The sequence below is a fragment of the Glycine max genome, chromosome 8, assembly GCF_000004515.6.
Source record: "Glycine max cultivar Williams 82 chromosome 8, Glycine_max_v4.0, whole genome shotgun sequence".
Lineage (NCBI taxonomy): Eukaryota > Viridiplantae > Streptophyta > Magnoliopsida > Fabales > Fabaceae > Glycine > Glycine max.
The window spans coordinates 12,158,363-12,181,818 of record NC_038244.2 but is presented as its reverse complement, the minus strand read 5'-3'; the positions used below and the strand labels follow the sequence as shown (position 1 = coordinate 12,181,818).

Genomic DNA, 23,456 nt, shown 5'->3' with positions numbered 1-23,456 from the left:
CAACCGCAAACAATAGTTTAGTTCTAAAATAAAATAAAGCTGTTTGATTTGAAAAAAAAAAAAAGTAGTAAAGGACAGCCCAACATAAAATTACTTAGCTACATGTTTGAATCTTTGATTGTAACTGTAAAACAAAATAAATTACTGTCCATCAGATAAATTTTGGCGAATTCAAAAATTTTTACATTCCATTTTTTCGGACCAAATAAAGTAGTGGTCAAATTAAACAATAATAGTTCATAAATCAGCCTTTCAGGCTTTCATTAAAACTTAAAACTTAATATCAAATATAAACTCTTTTCTATTAAATGAAAAACATTTTAAAAATAATTTGATTAAATAAAACAAAATAGTTAATACTTATTTATATTTAAGATCAAGAAACAATGATTCTTTTTTATAAAAGTGAATGGATGAAGCATAAGTTTATCATCGTTAATGTCAATTTCAGATCTCTCTGCAATTCCACATTCCCAACCCAAGTCAAAATGGTGTTTGCCTAAATGTGTACACACCCTGACATCCATGTTGATTCTATTAAACCAATAAATTATTAAGACATTATCAATTAAAAATCACCACAATTAACTTACTACAATAAATTATCAATATACCGGCACTTAACTAGCTTAGTGCATTCAAGTGCACCAACTTCATGTTAATGATTTATTTTTAGAAAGACTTAAATACATTTTACAATTTAACACTTATTTTATTTTCATCCCTACAATTTTTTTTTCTTTTGTTTCAATCCTTATAAAATATGTTTATTTTAATTTTCTTTCTTAAAACATTTTAAACAATACTTTAAATAGTAAAAAATAAATATTTTGAATAATAATAAAAAGTTATCTAAAGTATTTTAAAGACAAAATAAAATAATACATTTTATAAGAACTAAAGCAAAAAAAAAAATACATGAACAAAAATAAAAAAAACACTAAATTGTAGAAAAAATATATATTTAATCCTTTTAGAAAATACCAACAGTATCCTAAAATATCTGATTAGGCCCTTAAGGAATTAAAAATGCAAAAATATTAACACTCCTACCATGATCTCCAAGTTAACCTTATCTTAATTTTTAATAAAAACTTTTTTAATTATTATTCCTTTTAACCAATATTTTCAAGACCCTTTTATTTTTTCTCAATGTCGCATTTGACTTTGTTGCAGCAGGCAGAGACAACTTTACCATTCCACTATAAGTAAATTTCAAGAACTGTGATCCAGATACAATGTCACCAAGCCTGAAACATTGTATACGATTAATACGAAGGTTAGACAAATTTCACGTGAAATTAACCAGGAGATAATACAATCAAACATCATTTTAAGAATCTGGATCACAATTTTCCAGGGTCAAGCAATCAACTCTGAGAAGACAGACGCCGTTGAATTGAACATATGAGAATGAGATCAAGAAAAATTACAGCACAGTTTGCTTACACTTAGGCCTGTCCATCATTTCCTTCCCAACACTTCGGAGTTTGAACACTCCGAAAGACAATAAATCAGTTTACAAAGCAACCATTTCAACACCCATTTCAAATGTGGTCTGTCCCGCTCAAATCACTGTACACTCTGCACTATCTCTCTGCATTTAGGAGGCTAAAGTAACTTCTCCAAGCAGCAGAGCTTCATTCGTATGATACGAGGGAAATGAAATAAAAAAAGACCCAGCTCCAGTAAATATAGCCTGGTACACTGTACAAATTTTAAGGCCAGTTAGGATTTTCCTGGGAGAAAAGAGGCTGGACGCCCCCACCTATTAATTCTTCCCTCTGTTAAATACTTTAAAGCCACTCCATGGTGAACCAACCTTCCCTTTTAGTGACTTAAAAATGTCAATACTAATTGAATTGACGAGCATTCACTGTACAAGGGTTGGCCAAAGTCGAAAATCAAGTGATCACCATGACAAACTATCTCATAATATTCCATTCAAAACCCTCTGATAATAATCATACTGCCGTGTCCTCCAAGCATCCAGGCTGCTGCTAATGAGTGAAAGCACCAAGGAGACACATTGCTGCCAAAAAAATTATAACACTCACTCTTAAAAATCACACCTAAAAACATGTGACAGTTAAATAGGTAACATTATTAATATTGAAACCTCTTCAGTTAAACTGAGATGGAATCGCTTTCGTAGGTTCTGTATTGTCCGAGCACCACCTTTAAAGCATGGGAAATCTGAATCCTGATACCAACATTACCCAAAAAAAGAGAAAAATTAAGAGGAAATCCAACATGAACAGGAGAGTATTTCCAGAGCCAGACGTGGAAAAAGGGGGGGGGGGGGGGGGGGGCACTAAGTGGCATACGATAGTACATGTACTGGTGAGAATATAATGTTAGATAACATCTATCTGTTAGTAATTAGAGTGTCAGTTTGTTAGTTAGTTGCTGGTATCTATTTGTTTGATGGGCTGAGAAAAATAATTAAGGCAGATTGCCAATAAATAAGAGAGGTGAAAAGAGAAGAATAACTTGTCAATTGTCATTTGTGAGATAATTGGAGCCTTTGGGCATTGGGGTGCAGACCCTTGAAGTTCTGCAAATTAGGCACTATATTCGAGGGAGAAATCCCTTGTTCTTTCTAAATAATACGATACCAAGTTTCTATCATATAATGAGATATTTTCAGTCAGTAAAATTTGCAAGGTTGTTTGAGAAAGCATATTGTAAGCTACCTATTTTCCTGTTCTGAGAAACTGGAAGTACAAATCACAACCAGACAGAACACAGATGGACTAAATATTATATGACCATGGAACCACAGGGAGCTAACATTCATATTACCTGCAACATCTCAACAAGAAGAATGATGCGCTCAGCATGCTTGCGGCAAGTAAGGAAGCCTTGAATGCATAAAACCTGAAATGCAGAGGACAAAGCAACATGTCAAATTAGAGCTAACAATAGCATCTATCATCTGCAATCAGAAAGAGTATTCATCAGCACCTTAAAATAATCAAAGAACTCGCTTGGAACACCCTCAGCATCAGAATCCATAACCTAGTACAATCACATTGTTGTGAACTTGTGATCATTGTATAGAGGAAATCTAATATCTATTAAAATGGAATTTTGAATATGGGCAGTATAATAAAAAAGTAAATAATCTGAGTTTTACCTCAAGAAGTTCACGTGTTAATTTGAAAGGTGCACTTTCAAAGTTAACACCACCAGGTGAATTGGAAAGCATGAAGCCAAAATCGATATGTATGATATGACCTTCTTCATCCAATAGGAGGTTCCCATTATGCCTATCCTTCACCTGAATGACCAGAAATGAAAAAGAGAAATGGGAAGAACAAAAAGCATTCAATGACAATAAACAGTAAAATGTTATCATTCAAATTGTCACTCAAAGCATCAGTTAATAAGAAAGTTCACACCTGCAGAAAGTAGCACACCAGGGAATATCCTGCCATACTTTCAACAAAGTTTCTCTGAAACAAAGAAAGTAAAATTATCAAAGTAAAACACAATAACAGAAATGAAATTGTCTCCATTTTAAATATAAAAACAAGGTGTTCTTAATCACACAAGTTAAAATTAGTAAAATTATTAAACAAACAGCTTCAAAAATTAATAACCTCTACAATTAAACTGAAACAAATGGCATTAAACAACTATGCCAGATTAAAGAACAAGGACAGAGGGAAAGTAAGGAGCAACAAGACTACATTGATCAAAACAAATCAACTCTAGTACACCCCCCCCCCCCAGAAAAGGGTGCTGAGAAGTAGAACCTAAAAGAAAACCCCTGCTTAATAATTAAAATTTACTAGTACATGATACAAGAACAATAAACCAGAATGCTGAAAATGGCACAGCAATACTCCAAAGTATCTAATTTTGTATGTGTTAAATTTTTTATTCGAAGTATTTAAATTCTTCATATATTATCTAATTTTTTGTTGAATCTATAAGTATATATTTTCATTTTTAGGCAAATAAGTTTTGATATTTTATCCAATATACCTTGCCACATGTGTATCTTAATTCTAGCTGACTGTTCTTTCCGACACAACCATCACATTTCACATATAGAGAACTATAGGGATTTCACAGACATTTGTCCTCACAAAAGTCCCCTATAGCTAACTAACTGACTAAACCCTAAACACACTTTCCAACACCCTCTTTTCGACAGACTTTTATTGGGTGGTGAAATTAATGTGGATCCTGTTTCCTGTTTGGGGGGTCCCATTCATAGATTAGTGGGACTCACAAAGAGAGTATACTAGTGGAACAAATGCCAATAAGAAGTTCATGCAAATCATAAGATGAACAAGTTCAGTCTACAATAACTCAATGCATCTGCATCTCTAAATTACCTGGGCAAGTTTAAAACTGGGAGAATTTTCTTGATACTTAGCATTGAAGAATTCACGTAAACTTGAGATGTTGGGATATCTACTTTTGATAGAGTGTAGAGAAGCCTAGAAAGCACCAATATTTTTTAATAATAGAGGAAAACTTGGACATTTCAACACATGTAAAATGTGAGCACAGAATTACCGTATCTGGAATTGTTTCAATAAGAGCTGTGTAAGATGAAGTACACAAAACTTCATATGGGCGCAGCCAGAGGGGTAGGCCAGCTTCTTGGAAAATATCTAGCATCAAAATCCAATGATTATAAGCAACATGTAATGAAACACAGACAAAAGTTTGTATTGTGGTTTAAACTCTCATAAGAATTTAGAACATAATAAAAATATGATCCAATAAGTTTCCACAACAGCTCTTAAGTGCATATAATCCAACTAGCTTATTAGACAATTTCATCCATGCTTTAGTACACACTTCCACTTACAACTACTGCATTAAAAACTGCAGAAAAATAGATTTATCAACTCTCCAAGTGGACATCCACGACAGAACTTAAATGAGATCATGAATAACATAGTATTATTATACGAAGAGAGCATTACGTGACTTACAAAATGAAATGGGAATGAAATTTCTAAGGAATAGTTAATAAAATGTTCTGATATTTAAAGATTAAATAGCTTCATTTGGATCCAGGGAAGCAGGTGAAAAGAGAAGAGAAGACAATACAATAACTTGAACAAGAATTTTGTTGTTTAAACTCACCAAATCATATACAATAATAACTGTATTTATTTGGAGTTAAAATAACTGGATTAGAAAAGAAACAGTTACAAGAAGGTTGGTCATTTAGGGCTTGGTTTGGTTCAGTTCAGTTTTAACTTAGTTTGGTTAAGACAGCTTTTTCTCAGCCCTACTAAAGGCACAAGAATGGTTTCATATCTAATAGATGTAAAACAACTAGATACTTCCAAATTCTTAACAAAATAACTGTTTCCTGTCATTCAGATCTTACTCGATCTAACTTCAAGCATGCATAGGAAAATTATAAACCAATGTTTATTAAAAGGAAAGGAAGTCATAATTTTACCTTCTATACTTGTTCCATTTGGACATAGATATTAATCCTTCACAGATACAATACATGTTGTCTAAACTTCATCATATAAACAAGAGTCGTGGGAAACAAGTATAAAAGACAAAAGAATTGAGAAAAACTTTTATGCAACATAATGAACATCAATGGAACAACAATGATTAAATTCTGCACATGAAGGGGGAAAACAAAAGCATCTGAAAGACCACCTACCATAGAAGTGAGAAATAAGTTGAACAGCCAGATGCTCCTGCCTGCAATCATCACCACTCTTTACAATAACCTATGTGAGAAAAGGAAAATTGCATCATCATGCTTAAAAGACAAATAACTAATAAAATACAAAAGCCAACCACCATAATAATAATAATAATAATAATAATAATAATATATAAAGTACACGATAATGTGCTTTAGATACTGCTTTTGACACAGTGAAAATATTGTTTGCTAAGTACAGTATGTAATTCAATCCTGAATCTGTCATGACTAATGAGAATTCTTCCATGTTATGTACAATTAGGATCTGCCCACAAAAAAGCTATCAGCATACAAAGAATTAAGTAACTATTTTATTAATAGCAGTATAGAGACAATATTCAGAGTCAGCCCTTTTTCTTAGGAGTCTTAAGCCTTCAATTCTAAAATATACGATGCTTTTTTCCACCAAGCAAGTGAAACTTTCAAATTGTTGTTACGCTGACATTTTTAAGCACTTTTTGAAGGCACAAATTATCAAGTTTAATTGTAAAAACCATCTTCAAAATAATTTGACTGTAATATATTTGTGTCAAGGACACAAAGCACCGAATGTAACAAATGGTGATTTTCTATTATAGTAAAAAATAAATTGATCAACAGATCCTTGGGTTCATTCCTTTTTCCTATTATGCGTAAATATTACCACTTCTATAGTTTTATTAATATAGCAAGTGCATATCTTCATGAGTTTCCAAAATAAGTAATAACTACATATAAAGCAAATTCTTTTACTTAAAACATGCACTTACAGATCGCAAGTCCCAACCAGGTAACTTCCCATATATGGAAGCCTTGCATATCCTATCCTTCTTTGCCTCCCAAAGTTCACCAGACAAGGCATCGCTGGCTTTGGGAGTAATTCCATTAACCTGTTGGAAGAATCATGTTATATATGACAACTAAACAACCCTGAGGTTAATTAAAAGTAAACTTCAATAAGTATGGCTTACCCTTGGTTGTGCATCGGATGAATCTTGACCAGCACCTTTCAAAGGGAGTCCAAGAGGTGCTTCCCCTTTAGCTGCCGCAGCCTACCAAAGGTTCAAATGTTGACAATTAAAAACAAAATATTCTTCCAATTAAGGAATTCTTTTAATGCATATCATTTGGGTAATCTAAAGCACAGTCCACTTTGACAACCATTGATAGAAAAAATAATCCTTATTGACCCATTGATTGATTAAAAATAGAAATAAAGTAATAAACAACATTAAATTTCTTTCATCATAGGTTGCACAATGCCATGAGGAACCAGATCAACAGACATATATATGACAAGTAATTTATCAAGGAGACATGGTTGATTTTCTTTACCAAATTAAGACTGAAAAACAGATCAGTAGAAGCTTAGACAAAAGTAATGACAATAGCAGCATTGATAACAGTGAAAAAGCACTCTATCTCACCTTTACTTCCTCTATTGCCACCGTACTTGGAACACGGCGATGTTCCTTCCTCCGAGGCGGTGCTTGATCCTCAATATCTTCCAATCTAACCCCAGGATCGGCTGTCAACACTACTCGTACCCATTCCAAATCACTGACATGTCCTGCAGCTGCTGCATCATACACACCCTCTCTATGAATTGAAGCAGAACGATGACTGCCACCGTGTAGATCGGCCACTTCAATCTCCTCTGGCTGACCATTTAACTGCATTTCCACAGAAAAATTCACACTAACAAATTTGATTTTTGCCTCAGATACATGAGTCATCGCCTGGTCAATTGCATGAGCAGTTGAACTGGACATCCTATCGTTGCTATTGCGGTACACCTCTTGTGCTGTCCGTAATGGATAAGCCCAAGGAGGTGGTTTTTGCATGAGAGCATCTCCATTTGCCAAAGGGATTCCCCCTTGAGAAAGTTTCTGAGAACTGGATGCCTCCTTGGAATTACTAGAACAAACAATTTGCAGTGAATCGAACATATCAAAAATATGCTTTTCACTTTAATATTATTCTTCACAATGTTGAGGAGTATTATCCATGTATTACCTTGGCATTTCACATCTCAAAACCTCTACACAGATCAGGTAAGGTGCCTTCTCCCTAGAATTCAAGAGAACAGCTTCATCTTCAGGTATATTAAGCACACGATACATGCCCTTTCCCAATGGAAAACAAACTCCTATAATTCATATAGAAGCAGGGAGATAAGTGAAATCTACTTAGCATAAGCAATGGAAAATGCAGCAACATAATTGGTGTTCAGCACACATGTAAAGGATATACTTTACAGTAACTGTATTCACATTATAGAAATACTTTTCCAAGGATCCTCCTAAAAATGGACTGTCAGCAAAAACCAAAAACTTAGAGCCTGTTTGATTACTGTTTTCTAGAACATTTTTTTTTTGTTTTAAGAAAAAAAAATGTTTGATGTGGGATTCAACCCACTAAGAGTTGATGTCTCGGTGGCTCCAAACTATGACGCTTCACTCAGCCACCCAAGGCAATTATTTTGTTAAATATTGAAAGGAACAAAGAAAATACACATGTAAAACCTCTCGTTCTGAACCAAGAGAGCAGCAGTGCCACTAAAAAAATTCAGACTCCACTCTTTGGAAATAACATTTAACCTCCTCAGTTGAAACATAAAAAAATATACAGGAATCTGTTTGCCTTAAATGAACATCATTTAAAAAATATAAATAATGGGTAAGAAGTACCTCCAGTGTTCTGAACCTCTGCTACATGTAGATTGATTTCTACAAGTGCCTAGAAATAAAAGAATAGCAAAGAATAAGTCAGAAAAGGAAACTATAAACACATACATAGAATACAAACATATTTCTGCAATTATGTCTTTAACAATGTTAACTAGATGCAAAAAGCATTTACAAAGAATTTAAGGAAATAACCTCACGAAGAGCACTTTTGCGATCTTCAATGGGAAATACATCCACTAACCCATATGATGTATCACATAATGACTGCACAAACTCCAATGAGTCATGATAAGCCCCTTTCCGGAACTGAGACAAACTAATTGGTAATGGAGGCTTTGTGCTCGACTTTTCACTCTGCTGCTTTGGGGATCCAGGATGCTTCTGCCAAAATAATATGATAACCCCCAAACGAGGCCATAATAATGTGATATACGAGAAATAATCTTTATCTTAGATTAAAAACTAGCAAAACATAAAGGAGAAAATGGAAATAAATTTCAGAATGCATTGATACTAGTAGTAGTAGCCCTCAGACCTACAACTACAATCAGAGACGTCGCATATATGGACCATTTCTGACGTCATGCTATCATGCATGAATTGTACCATGTTTATTTAAATTGATTTATTCAAAGCAGAGGCTGTGCCTGCAGGTAGTCAAGCCAATCAAGTGGCTGTTACAAAAATTTAAGCAATGTCAGAGTCCAAATGGACATTGTAAAACAGACTTTCTATCATGAAGTCACAGAGAGCCATTAAGCATCTTTTATGATTAAAAAAATAATTAGGATTCTGTATATATGGGTTCCATTCACACTTTTTTGCTTTATATTCCTGATTTTACCATAGAAATAAACCAAATTATAAACAAATATTTAACAGACCTCTTTCTGTCTTTTTGAACCCAATAGCTCTGAATCTTCAATTGAACGGTCACGGTCTCTGAACAATTTACGGAAAAAATTCTCTGTACCTGGACTACTTTCAAATAAACCGCCATTATTACTGTTTTCATTGAACAGACTACTTTTAGCCTCTTCAGGGTGCACGCGAAATAGTCTTCTGAACAAGGAAAACTCAGAAGACTCTTCTTCCTCACCATTGGCAGTACCCTCTTCAATTTTATCATTTGTATCTTTCTTGTCCTCAGATTTATCCTTAAATAATTTCCGGAAAAACCCTTCTTTTTCATCCTCTTCAGCAGGTTTGGCATATTTCTCTTCAAAATTAGCCACATCTCTATTATCATTCCTATGACTCCCATCCTTCCTATCTTCAGATTTCTCCCGGAAAAACTTTCGGAAAAATCCCTCTTTATCTTCATCTTCTATTGTTTTAGTACGTGTTCTGTCCTCAGAATCATTCTTGCTGTCACGAAACAACCTCTTAAATAATCCCTCTGAACTTGAAGCTACATCTTCATCTTCGCTTCTACTATCCCTTAAGAGCCTTCGAAAGAAACCATCTTTTTCCGAGTCTTCATCGTCACCTCTACTGTCCCTTAAGAACCTTTTAAAGAAATTCTCTTTTTCAGAGTCTTCATCATCTTTCACAGACGACTTCCTAAACAGAAATGAATCACGAATTTTTTGGCCCAGTTCATCATCACCTTTGCTATCTCTCAAAAGCCTCTTGAAAAAACCATCCTTTTCTGAACCATCATCGTCTTTGTCCACTGACTTCCGAAAAAGCAAAGCATCTCTAACCTTCGGGCTCGGCATAAACTTCTTGAATATCTTATTCTCATCAGGAGAAAGTGGTTTGTCATCCTCTTGCAAATTGTTTCCTGAGGACGGTGAAAATGATAAAGGCTTTTGAGCAGGTGGTGAGGATGTTAGTGACAACAAGAGATTTTTCGACGACAGTAACCTATTCAAAACTTGGCTTTTGCCTCCGGGACTCGGGGGTTCAGTTAGGGGCCGTATTAGAGGTGGCCACTCACCCATCAAGGTGGCAGCAATCTGACACTTCTTCTGAATCCCACTAATCCCTTCATTATCATCAGAGTCCTCAAGTTCCGCCATCAAGAACCAATGCACCTTCAAAGCAATCTTAAGCGACTTCGAGCACACGTCTATCACATACTTATCCAAGGAGGGACTAGGCTTGTGTATCATCATGTAACATATCTGGAACAAATAACTCTCAACACCTTGCAAAGGAAGAGTATACATTCTATTACAGAGATAATCACGCACCCCGGCATGATCATGCTTGTACAAGTAGCTAACAGCAATCCACTCGCAGAAGAATGCCGAGTCAAAGAACCTGATGAGCCACCCATTTTCACCAGAATCACTGGTCAGGTTCGACCTCGATGCTATTTCACGGGGTTCTTCAGCATAACCAAGAGTCAACCCTAAAAACCTCACCATCCTCAATTTACCATCATCGAAGGGACACCCTAATTTCAATTGGATCAAATCCAGAACAACTAAAGTACGTTAATGCTACCGACACTGGCTACTCTATCAATATAAACCCTATAAATCCCTTAAACCATGGTGAAAACCCTAATCCTCTCACAAATCGATACTACCCTCTTTGCAGTTGCCCAATTCTGACGACTACTGCAAAACCCGAGCACCGAGACACTGAGCAGAAACCTTTGCAGCAGTCATGCGAATAAAATAACAGAGCAACAATTTAACAATGATAAGTTCTAGGAAAACGGAAACTGAAGCTACAGGAGAAACGATTGAGGAATTACCCTGAATATTGCAACGCGAGTTTAAATTGGAGGAAGAGAAGATACCGAAATTGCGATGGAAAATTGAACCTGATTCTTCTAGTTGTAAGAGAGCGCGGAATTCAATCGAATATCGCAGTGGATCTCCGTAGCTGCTTCAAACGACGGCGTTTTGTCGATGATTGTTGCGGTGACAACGGTGCTCTGCAGTGGAGGTCGTCGTTACTTTTTCAGAGTAAAAAGCCGACAAAGTTGAGGTCCGAGTCATCAAAATATAAAAAGAAACAAAAAATCATTCATATTCATACCTTCGTAATAAAATTAAGGCTAAAATACAGTATACTTTTAGTTTATTGTTTTTTTATTAAAATTCTTTGTTTTTGTTTCTTTTAAAAAATTATTTCAGTCCTTAGTCTTTCATTATGAGTCATTATTGTCCATGTTGTAGCAGTTTTAAAAATATAAATATAACTATGTTAGGCGATTTTATACAGCGAAAACCAAATAGGTTGGAAAATTGGAATATAAGACTAAAATTATATATTTTTAACCGTAAAAACTAAAAGAAAAAAGTTATTGTAACTATAAAGATAAAAGGGTTGTTAAACTCATAAAGTCCAACTAGATTAGAATTTGGGTAATTAATATCCTTCCCATTATATTCCTCCTAATATATTATTTAATACTAGTTTAAATTTATCAAAAAACACACAAAATTATAAAAGAGAATCGTTAAAATAAAAAGTAAAATCGATAAAATTTTATGATTTTCAATCAACTTAAATTAATAATAAATAATATAATTAAAAGAGTGGGTTAGAAACTATTGAAATTCATCTTTACAACTTCCTTCAAAAGTTTTTTTTTACAGACTTTCCTTCGAATACATTAGATACTATAATATCCATCTATATGATTATATGGGTCTAGGTAGCATATAATTTTTTGTAAAAAAAAAAAGGGTCCCATATAAACTTCTTTCAAGTTTCTTTTTTTTTTTTTTGAGTAAATTCAAGTTTCCTTCAAGTTGTTTACATTGATGATAGAGAATGAAGTTGAGTGAATTGAAACATAATACAATGAAATGAATTGGATTACAAATATTATTTTATTATTTGAATGTTTATAATGGAGTGGAATGCAAATTCAATTCCAAAGTTTGATAAAAACTAGACTAAGAAAACAAGTCTCATCCCCTTCGATTCTGATCTATTGTTAGTTTATTACAAAACAAACAATTGGATCAACTTTTTTATCCACTCTATTCCTCTTCACTCCAATCTCTGTCACCATTCCAATCATTCACTAGCCTTACTTGCATTGAATTATTGACCGTTTTGCGAGCAAGAGTTTTTCATTTCTAAATCCAATACCAGTCATTCACTATTTTAATTTTTTAAAGTATAGAAACCAGCAAGGGGTGCCAGGAAATGTAGATCCCAATCATGGTGTAAAAGCAATGGAAAGTCTCGTGAAATATTTGTACATGGAACAAATGGTGTTTGGTATTATTGACAATAAATTTAAATTCTAAAGCAGAAGATATTGGGATCCACTTCCTCCTGGAGTATACCCTGAGAAGGGAATTTGCGGAGGCTACTAGCAACACATTTAGCCACCTCAAATTTGTCAGTGCCTTCCTTGGTTTGTGCCTCAAATTTCTGTGTCTTCAATCTCCAGCTGCCATTTATCAAATTGAAACTATATAGAGGAATGAATCGTTGGCCATACACAGCTATAAACTCTATGGCTTTCAGAATGTACTCAAAATCCTCTTCACTCATGTAGTATGGAAAACTTACTCGAGTCCACCCTGGCTTTACTCCAATATAGCCCTGGGCAAAAGTAACAAAACAATTTTAGTTTTAAAACAAATCAAATGTGTTTTAAAATCAATAGTTTTAGTCCTTGTATTTTCTGAAACATGGTAGATTTTGTCCTTGATTAGTTGGAAATGAAGTATAAAGTCAAGGACAAAATCCATCACATTTCAGAAATGCAAGAACCACACCACCGATTTTTAAATTGTAAGGACTAAAATCTTAAGTAATGTAACCCACATTTTACACACTTAAAACATAATATTTAAAGTTGATGGGGGTCATGTTTTTCACCTCTTGAACTGCTGATCTAATGGCAAGTGAATGAGACTTGTTGATGTGGAGCAATTCGTGTCCATAAGGTCCAGCACAAGCACACCCTCCTCGAGCTTGAATTCCAAAGAGGTCATTGAGCAATGCTGCAACAAAAGGACCATGAAGTGGTTTACCTCTTTGGTTCCCCGTTTCTGCCCACAAATCAAGCTCCCCTTCATTTTCTTTGTTACCATCACTCCACTCACCAGCTGAGCAAGAATTGGTGGTGGTAGAGTATATCAGAAATGACAATATAGCTTGTCTCTTGGCCTTTAAGTTTCCTAGAACCTCAATGTTGGGGTTTGAACCAAGTCTCTCGAGTGCCTTGTTAATGTACAGTTGTTCCCGTTTTTCAATATCTTCATAGCTTATATATTCCTTCACCCAAAATGCCAATGCTGCTCTCACTGTCTGGATTATTGGAGGCGTCCCCCCAGTTTCCCTTTCCTCTATGTTCTCCAAGTATAATGTATCCTGCATTAAATTTGATGATGATGACTGATGAAGTTTGAATGAATATAAGGTGAAGGGGAAGAAGATTTTAAAATGCTTTGCAAAATGAATATTGAAATGGATGTATGTCTACATATTTTAATGTGGTTTCTGTCATAGGTAAGATGGCATAAAAGGATAAAACTTAGATACAATTTCTTAGGTAACTTTAGAGTTATTTTTCGATCCAAATCGTAGTTTCTGTCATAGGCTCATAGCGAATGATTTTCCAAAATTTTCAACATGAGAATGGCAATTTACCTGTTCATTGAAGGCATTGACATAAGTCACGGTTCCACCTCCACAAGTGGACGGTGGTGAAGATCCTAGCAGGTACAGGGCCTTGTTCATGAGGAGCACACCAGGAGAGTCAGGACCACCAAGAAACTTATGTGGACTCAGGAACACTGCATCATACCCATCACTCTCCCCTGACCTCACGTCAATCTCCACATATGGACCACTAAACAAACAAATAAAAGCATTACCAACTTTCCAAATGTTTCTAACACACAAACTCATGCACAACGGGAAATTATTGTATGATCTGACACATGTTTATGATCCTCATCGATTTCCACATGACAAGTAATTGAGTTTTGTGATTTATAAAAAAAAGAATAAAATTTGACTTCATGTCATATAGAGATTAGTAAGAACTATAGACATATATCTGGTCGTCTTAAGACTATATATTAATTCTCCATGTACACAGATAGCACAACACATGCCAAAAATTCTATACAATACCTGTCTGTAAAATTAAAGAACATAAAGTCCTTATTACTTGTGTGAACCAATGTTGATAATTTTAATCAATTCAAGTAGAACAAGTAAGAGAATCGACAACACATGCCCACAATTATTGATCTAACTGAATACCTTGCTGCGAAATCAAAGCATGCAAAGGCTTTGTACCGATGAAGAAGCTGAGCAATTGCTCGTGTATCTGAGTAGATTCCCGTGACATTGCTACAAGCTGAGAAAGATCCCAACATGGGTCGATTGGTGTCTTTGTAGGCCTCAAGTTGTAGCTTTAGAGCATCCATATCAAGCAACCCTTTATCATCAAGACCAATCTCTACCACCATAGCCAAGCTTTGCCTCCAAGAAAGGAGGTTTGAATGGTGCTCATGAGGTCCAACAAAAACCACCCATCTTTCTTCTGTGCTAAGGCTCTTCAAAACCCTTTCCCTCAAAACAGATGGCACAGCGATTCCCATCACTTCTTGAAGCCTCTTGATAGCTGCAGTTGTGCCCGAGCCACATAATATAAGTGCATCATCTTCTCCACCACCTAAACACTTTTTAATGTACTCACTTGCTTCGTGTACCATTTTTGTTGTCCTGCTTCCCACATAACTGTCACATGTGTGCGTGTTACCTATACACAAAATAACAAGACTCAGACATGTTCTCACATTTAAAATTCTAGTGTCCTCTATAGCTTGCTTCCTTAATATGGAAAATTAAGTTGAGCAACGTACCTTCCATAGTCTATACATAATAAAAAATAAGCTAGCAACATATTATAACAAGAGTTTAATTTCCATGCACAGTAAAAAAAATGGTAAGTATAATTTTGAGGTAGACATGGTTAAAGTTAACAAACTTGCGTGATAATTTATGATTAGATAATATAATAAGTGTATACACTATTTACTCTTATATCAAATCAGAGCTTATAGTATATATAAATGATTAAGGGTGGCTTGGTGTAATGATGTGAATAACATACCATAGAAAGGAAGAAGGTGTTTGATGATGAAATTCTCATTGTAGTGAAGGCTGCGGCCTGAAGCAGTGTGATCAGCATAGACAACTTTTCGCTTTCCAAATGGGGAATCGAACTCTGCTTCATTACCTATGATTTGTAACCGCAACCAATGCAGCTTTTCCTCAACTGATTCATTACACGGCAAACCCATCTCCACGAGCTTCTTGAAGGACTCAGAGTGGTTGCAAAAGTCATGAGATGATATGCTTGTTTTGGATAACACTCCAACCTCGTTGTTGGTTTTGTCCACGCTTTGATCCATGCATGGTTCGGCTAATACGGGTATCTCTGCCAATAAGGGATGCTCTAGTACCTCCATTAGAAAGAACAACTGAATATAATGTTGTATGATGTTGTTTATGTAACGCAGCATATAAGAAAGGGTGCAAGTAGAAGAAGGCTTTAATTAAGAGAAGGCAAAATAATTTTGTTGATTTATATTTTGGTTAGAGGTAATTGTTTCAGTGGGATGCATATTATGGGCTGGACAAACCTGTGGAGCCTCTTTATTGTGGATATGTGTACAATTCAGGTAGCTCGCCCACTAGACAACACATGCAAACATTCTATTTGAACATTACTTTTAAATGTAACGTTTCTTTACAATTATAATAACCAGGGGAAGACGTGCCTCTATGGATTTTTTAAATAATAAAAAGAATACAAGTTAAATACAGTTAATAAAAAAATTAATAATATAAAAGTAGTGGAAAGTTAATATAAGTTAAAAAAAAATAAAAAATGATCTAAAGGTAAAATTGTCTAATAAAAATGTAAAGTGATTAGTGAGTGGTTACTTAATTTTGATTAGTTGATCAGTTTTAATACGTGAAGATTAATTATTATTATTACTTTAATATTATTAAAAATATAAATAAAATGATCTAAAAAATATGAAGACTCAAAACAATTACATAAAATTGTATCTGGTTTGTATATTGATATAGATATAATTTTTTTTTCCTTTCTGTTGACCACCAAGTGCACGGTAATGGTTTCTTACTTTTTCTTGAACCAGCTAATGGTAGGTAATGTGGTATGTTTACCTGACCTTAGTTTTGGGAGAATTTTTTCCCCCTAAAGTAAACCGGAAGGAACGGTAGTTTGGGGAGTTTCATAATAAACAGTAATGATATAGAATACATAAGATAAGGTCTTTTTTTTGCGTGGTGAATATAAGGTCTTGTTTTAATTACTTTTTAAGATAAGGACGTGTCCCATATGTTTAGCTTATTATAAGAAGTTTTTTTTTTTTTTTTAACAAGGATTATAAGAAGCTAAGAACAGGTATTTTCAGTTTTTTTATGAAAAATCATTTTATGTTAAAAAAATAGTTTTACAAATTTTTACCGTGTTTATATTTAAGTTTTAAAAAAAATAAAAATTATTAAAACATATACTATATTTTGTATTATTATAAAAACCCACTTTGTGTAACTTAGGAGAAAATTAATTGCAATTAATTTTCAAAGTAGTGTTTATATTTATATTAAATAGAAGTGGTGTTTATATGTATATATAAATAATAAATAACTCTTATTTTACACAAAATTTCTAAAACATAAATATTTTTTATGTTATTTTAAAATTGCCATTTAAAAATATAAATGAGAATGGACTAGTAGAATCATAAACTTTAGTACATCGGTTATCATTTATAAAATTCATTGATATATTAAAATTTATTCTGTGTACAAATAAAATAATTTTTTAATGCAACTATAATTATAAGTAATAAGCTAAAATATAATTTTGGTTTCTCATGTTTCTTAAATTAATGATTTTAGTCTTACTAGATTTTAATTATAATATTTGGTATTTCTAGTTTTATAAATTGATTATTTTGATCCTCCTCCTAATAGATTATTAATAAATAATTATGATTAATCACATTATTAAGTTAATTATAAATTAATTAAAATCATTAATTATTAAAAAATATTAATAATCATGATTCTCTATAATAATGTGTTTCTTCTCTCCTCGGCAAAATATCTCTTCCTCCTCCATTGTCACAACTCCACCGACAGACAGCAACACCATATTAAAGATAAAAAAGTCTTTTATTAAAATTTTTAATAATTCATAATTTTTATTTAATTTAAAATTAATTTAATATGTCTAATAATCACAATTATTATTTAATAATATATCAGGAATCAAAATCATTAATTTATAAAATTAAAAAACTAAATATTACAATTAAAAATCAAAGGAATTAAAATCATGAATTTAAAATTAGGGTGATCAAAATTATAATTTAACTTAAATAATATTGTATGAAAAGTGATTAATATAACTAAACTTTTATATTAAAATAAAAAAATAAAATAATTATGTCATTTAGTATTTTTTGGTGGAATTATTATGTCACTGTTAAGAATATTTGAATTACATTTAAAAATTAAATTATTATTATTTAGTAGGATAGTACTTTCTATTTGCGTAAAAAAAAGGATAGTACTTACTATTTTATTAGTTACATAAAATTAAATTTCTTATTGCGTGTTGATTCGTATTTTAAAATTGTTCTTAGGTATTGAGTATTACGGGTCTTTTAGAAGTTTTCTCGTAAAAAAACAAAAATAGTGTCTGCTGAGAAGCTGCGCCTACCTAATTAGTTTACCCACAAGTTTAATTTGACATGGACAAGTGGACCCACAGAAAGTTGAACTAATGTCGGTTAAAATTTAATTAAATGAATGAATAACTTCAAGTGGGGACAATTAATCCTCACTTCTGTTTGCTAGATTTCTTACTTTAATAGTTTGTGCCTTTTGGGGTAGACAAGAATGCATGCCTTGGTCATAGCCGAATAAAAGATAAAAGACGAATATACATTTTAATAAAGAGCAAGGATCTGATTGGTAATTTCATTTTTTTTACATTTTAATGTTATGCACTCATAATATAAAACAATTTTATACACTTGTCATACTGAGGTAAGATTGGACAATTATATAAATTCTTTTAGCCTATTAATTCATAATCTTTTTTCTTCCAAAATGAATAAATGCATAAAATGAATTTGTGGAGTAAATCCTCTCATTAAAAAGTTTCAATGAGAATTTTGGATTTTTTATTCTTCATAGACATTTATGAATTTCAATTGGAGTCACTATTAAACGAATATTATAATACACATGCAAAATTGGCCCACTATTAAATGAATATTAATACACACAAGTTTTCTTTAATTATTTTCGATGTGATAGTACATAAACTTTGATAACATCTGTATGTACTTGTGTATGATTGAAGTCAACTTCATGGGCTAACAATTTTAATTAAATTTGTCCTAAATATATATATACTATTAAATGAATATTAATACACACAAGTTTTTTCGATGTGATAGTACATAAATTTTGATAACATCTTGTACGTACTTGTGTACGATTGAAGTCAACTTCATGGGCTAACAATTTTAATTAGATTTGTCCTAATTTAGCCTCCCTCTCTCTACTTTTATATATATATATATATATATATATATATATATATATATATATATATATAACTTTTAGTTTTAATTTGATAATTTTTTGCTTCTTAATATTTAAAAAGTTTCATTTTTCATCCTGATTGTTAGCATTTCTCCGTCAACTCAACTGATGATAGAGTGTTAACTTTTTAAAATTATAAGATTTATTTGAATTTTAAATTGTCATGCATAAACAATTGAAACTAAAAAAACTTTGAGATGGGAAGAGTGTTTAATATTTCTCTCCCAACGACTCCGCCGCCGAATGCCGATGGCCTCGCCAAGAAGCTCAAAGGCTCTTCTCATAGATTTTTGTGCCATTCTGTTGTGTAGCAATTGCTTACTCTTGTTGCAGCAACCGCGGAATTATTTTTGTAAGATCTCATGAATATCCTATTTCTCGCTTTGCTGCTAGTAATTGATAAGGTATTTAATTTTCAATTGAAAAAAAAAGGATGTTCTATCCTTTTGAATCTGAGTTCTATTTTTTAATTGTGGGTGGAATTATTTTTTAGTTTCAATTGTTTCGAGAGGTTTTTATCTCTTGTACCTTATAATTCAATACAAATATTGATGGTTTTAAAATAATCACAAATCATATTTTTAAGAAATTAACAATCACATAGCCAGTTAATCGGTAAAATCTTAATGACACGAGTAAAAAATAAAACTTTTTAAATATGAATGAATAAAAAAAATTATCAGAAATTAAAATCAAAATTCAGATATATATATATAATAAAGATCACAAATATATTTTAGTCTTTTATAAAAGATAAAAGTTTTTATTTTACTTATATTATATAGGCTATTAGCTATACAATCAAGTCATGGTTGAGAGACATTAATATTTGTCACAAGTTATTAATTGGTTAGGAACGAGGACCATGTTGTTAAAAAAGTAATTATTATTATTTTCAACAAAAAGTGATAGAATTAAAAGACTCCTTAATCCTTAATATCATCCGGCAGAACAACAATGAATAATGACGTGTTGAGGTTACTAGCAAAGATTCAAACTAAACATTGAATCTTGGGGTATTTGGTTATTTAAGATGGTTTCCTTGATTGTAAAAGGTCAAATTACTGTAATACTCTTATAATTGTCAGTGGAAGAAAATCTTAAGCATAGCTTGAGATTGGTATGTAAATCATCGTAGTTGATGATTAAAGTGTTAATGTTAATATAAACCATAACCTCCCAAGCCGAAGACTTCCAAAAGACATTCATAAAAAGTTTTGATGATTACAAATCCAACACTTAAATCATTCTAAGACACACCAAGACAAAGCCGAAGGCCAAAAGGTGAAAGACTGAAGACACTTGGAGAAATTAGTCTAAGGACTTAGGTCAATTTGTAAACTTCCCTGTTAATCATCTAAAGCTAAGCTACATGAATACATGATACAATTTAGGACTTTAAAATTTAATTAGAGTGTCTAATTAAGTGTCTAGAGAACTATAAGCAACATAGGCTAAAGGGTATAAAAATGTGTGATTTTGGAGACTCGAGTTTGGCTGTGCAAACTTGCACGAACGAAACTCGTAAAAACTCGAGCCCCATATTGTTGTAAGTCCCACGAGCTGAGAAGCTCAAGAAGGCACATGTTTTTTAGACACTAACCATGAGAACTCTGGATTAACTGAGGTGCAAAAGCTATAATTAAATTGACAACAATTTCTAGATGAAAAGAAGTATAGTGATATTGTTGGATTAGGCATTAGCTTTAAATTAAATCAACTTTTTATCTTAGACACCTGTCATCATACACTTTTTTCTTCTGATTTATTTCTAATGTGACAAGAACTTGAGCCGGAGAAATTATCAAAATTTATCAGCCATGAGTGCCTTTCTCAGAAATCAATAAAGCCTTTAAATACATTGGAAAAAGTGAAGAACCTGTGTTGTATCATCCCCGTGAATTCAAACACTTCAAATTATTCATTTTTTATGTCAGAAAGAAAATATGTTTAGGATAATAGTCAATGTATAAGAAAGTTCAAGGTTCTCCTTTGAGTTTCATTGCGTTTGTACAAAACAAACTAAGGTGTTGCTCTACTGCCGGGTTTTACATATGAGTAGAGTATATATTTCATCGCTGAGTGGATTTGAATTTTGAAATTTGTATGCAGAAATCTATCAAAAGTCTTCTCAAATAAATTAAACTATCTTACCCGTAATGACAAGATTAATTAATTACTACTCTTATGTGAATATTATTGATGATAAGAATTGGAGATCATTGAACTTGAAATAAGTGAAAATCTTCTGACAAAAAGTAGAGCAACTTCAAAGATTTGTAGCCTTTTGGAGTGAGCAAAATCTAGAAGGATGGTGGTTGAAGCTTATTAATTGTTCAAGTAGTGGTGAATGAGAAACATTTCAGAACTGGATAGACATGGGATTGAGAGTCTAGATTCTTGTTGGTTGTGACCCGTGAATTAATTGGGCTCTGGATGTGTGCTAGAAGACAAGCAATGCCTTATGAGTAGCTTGGTGTTTTCCCAAAAAAGGTCTGCATAATCGGTAAATACAACTAGAAAACAACTCATGCATAGTTTACAACTTATGCCCCGCCCTAAAGATATGTTCATCATTGCTTATAATTAGCCAACAACCAACAATAATGTACTAGTACTGGTACAAGATATTCCTAGTTTATCACAAGAACATGGACCAAACCAATCAATGCTCGTGTTACATGTCACGAGTCCTACATAGAACATTGCAAGAATTTGTCGTCCAATTTCAAGCCGAAAATTCAGGCAAACTATTATTAATTCTTGAAACGCAAGACAAACCGGACGTAAAAGCACATCCGAACATAATTCTGCCTCTTGACTTTAATTATTGCCTCGACTTTCATTAAAATTTTAACACTGTGCGTGGAAAATAGAGAAGTACATTTTTTATTTACTAAAACTGAACGTTAAGAAGGAATTTGAAGCTGAAACATATTTTCGGAAACCACACACAAATCATAAGACAATTAATTTAATAGTTATAACAAAAGTTTCCCTTAAACTAAAATAAATTCCAAACGTTCAAATTAAAATTGAATTAAAAGATTTTAACAAATCATGTCACAGTGCAAATCTCCCAGAATTTAACAGTAAAAGGAAATCCCTTAAAACCTTCTTGAAAAACTCTCAATCCCCTTATAAATACCTTTAGGTGCTTGGTGATGATAATTCGGTGTTGGTTCTTCTTTTGCTATCTCAATCTCAATGGCTTCTAAGATCTTCTATCTATTATCTCTCCTCTTGCTAGCACACCTTCTTCAGCCACACGTATTTGTTAAAGGAGATGGCAGTTTGATAGAGAAAACCTGCAAGAACACCAAGTACTACAATCTGTGTTTCTCCTCCCTGAAATCCAATCCAAGCAGCGCAAACGCGGACCCAAAGGGCTTGGCTGTGATCATGGTTGGGATTGGAATGGCCAATGCCACTTCCACTTCTCTCTATTTGTCTTCTAAGATGCTTGGCACTGCCAACAACAACGATTCCACCTTCAAAAGGGTGCTGAAGGAGTGTGCAGAAAAGTACAAGTATGCCAGTGATGCCCTCCAAGCTTCTGCTCAGGATTTGGTTAATGAGGCATATGACTATGCTTCCATGCACATCATTGCAGCCTATGATTACTCCAATGTTTGTCACAACTTGTTCAAACTCTACTCGGGTTTGGTTTATCCTTCTGAGCTTGCTCCTAGAGAGGATGGTTTGAAGTGTTTATGTGATGTTGCTTTGGGGATTGTTGAGAATCTTAATCGGTAGCTAGTTTGCATTTGCATTTGCATCATATGCCAAATTTGAACCACTAAAATTATCTGGTGGTGTGTATTTTTCTTCTATATACTTTAATTTCTCTTTCTGCGTCTCAATGTTTGCAACAGCTGGGTGTAAAACAACGATCAAAGCTTATATAAGAGCTTGTTAATTGATATGTTAATCTAGTATTGCTCCGCGTATTTGGCTCAAGTTAATAATCTCGGATTGGCTAGCTGGGCCAAAAACTAGTTTCAGTTAAACAAACTGGATTTTTTAAAAGCCGAACCAAACTCTTTTTCAAACCGGTTCAACTAACCGGACTGGTTTTACGGGCACTTATAACTATCTGGATCGGCTTCTCTAGGTCTCTACTTCTCTTGGTCCACGACTCAGTAACGTAGCACACTTAGTCTTTGTATTGTATTATTAATGTTAGAAATAATTCAAGTCTCTTATCGATTAAAAATAATCTCTCATTAAAATATATAAGTGAGGGATGATATTAGAGCCGGTTCTGATGGTTAGACCACACTTCCACTACTTTAAAAAGATGTGTCAGATGGCTGGTTTCAACCATCCTAGTGGCTCTATTTCCATTATTTACGAATAGTTTTTTCTTCTTCCAATATTTAATGTAATTCGAGTAATTTTTTCAAATCAATTATTATAATTATATTCTCTCTATTTAAAATATTTACCTAAATTACAGGTAATCACTTGTAAGTGTGGTACTG

The 23,456-nt window shown here is 33.1% G+C and overlaps 3 protein-coding genes across 5 annotated transcripts; 1 reads left to right on the top strand and 2 right to left on the bottom strand.

Moving 5' to 3' along the window:
- Positions 1 to 1,445: 1,445 nt before the first annotated feature.
- On the bottom strand, positions 1,446 to 11,453 carry LOC100778394 (phosphatidylinositol 4-kinase beta 1). Of its 2 annotated transcripts, XM_006585295.4 has the most exons (17): positions 11,084 to 11,453; positions 9,258 to 10,979; positions 8,566 to 8,754; positions 8,374 to 8,422; positions 7,700 to 7,832; positions 7,111 to 7,600; positions 6,655 to 6,735; positions 6,454 to 6,573; positions 5,657 to 5,726; positions 4,534 to 4,631; positions 4,350 to 4,454; positions 3,405 to 3,458; positions 3,140 to 3,283; positions 2,968 to 3,021; positions 2,806 to 2,880; positions 2,120 to 2,203; positions 1,446 to 2,032 (listed from the first exon to the last, which is right to left on the bottom strand). In XM_006585295.4, exons 2-17 carry the CDS (start codon positions 10,746 to 10,748, stop codon positions 1,931 to 1,933), a joined length of 3,339 nt encoding a protein of 1,112 aa, XP_006585358.1. In that variant the 5' UTR covers positions 10,749 to 10,979; positions 11,084 to 11,453; the 3' UTR covers positions 1,446 to 1,930. The 2 variants fall into 2 exon arrangements, with proteins under 2 accessions (XP_006585358.1, XP_040874135.1); XM_041018201.1 differs by having other exon boundaries at positions 9,258 to 11,340.
- Positions 11,454 to 12,361: 908 nt separating this feature from the next.
- Positions 12,362 to 15,849, bottom strand: LOC100778947 (uncharacterized). The gene is made up of 5 exons (XM_003532835.5): positions 15,428 to 15,849; positions 14,572 to 15,073; positions 13,951 to 14,152; positions 13,177 to 13,671; positions 12,362 to 12,897 (listed from the first exon to the last, which is right to left on the bottom strand). The coding sequence occupies exons 1-5, from the start codon at positions 15,837 to 15,839 to the stop codon at positions 12,586 to 12,588; spliced, it is 1,923 nt and encodes a 640-aa protein (XP_003532883.3). The 5' UTR covers positions 15,840 to 15,849; the 3' UTR covers positions 12,362 to 12,585.
- Positions 15,850 to 19,067: 3,218 nt separating this feature from the next.
- On the top strand, positions 19,068 to 23,295 carry LOC100778408 (cell wall / vacuolar inhibitor of fructosidase 2-like). 2 transcript variants are annotated; one of them, XM_041018200.1, is made up of 2 exons: positions 19,068 to 19,324; positions 22,223 to 23,295. In XM_041018200.1, exons 1-2 carry the CDS (start codon positions 19,216 to 19,218, stop codon positions 22,726 to 22,728), a joined length of 615 nt encoding a protein of 204 aa, XP_040874134.1. In that variant the 5' UTR covers positions 19,068 to 19,215; the 3' UTR covers positions 22,729 to 23,295. The 2 variants fall into 2 exon arrangements, with proteins under 2 accessions (XP_040874134.1, XP_003532882.1); XM_003532834.5 differs by lacking the exon at positions 19,068 to 19,324 and having other exon boundaries at positions 22,042 to 23,295.
- Positions 23,296 to 23,456: the final 161 nt, after the last annotated feature.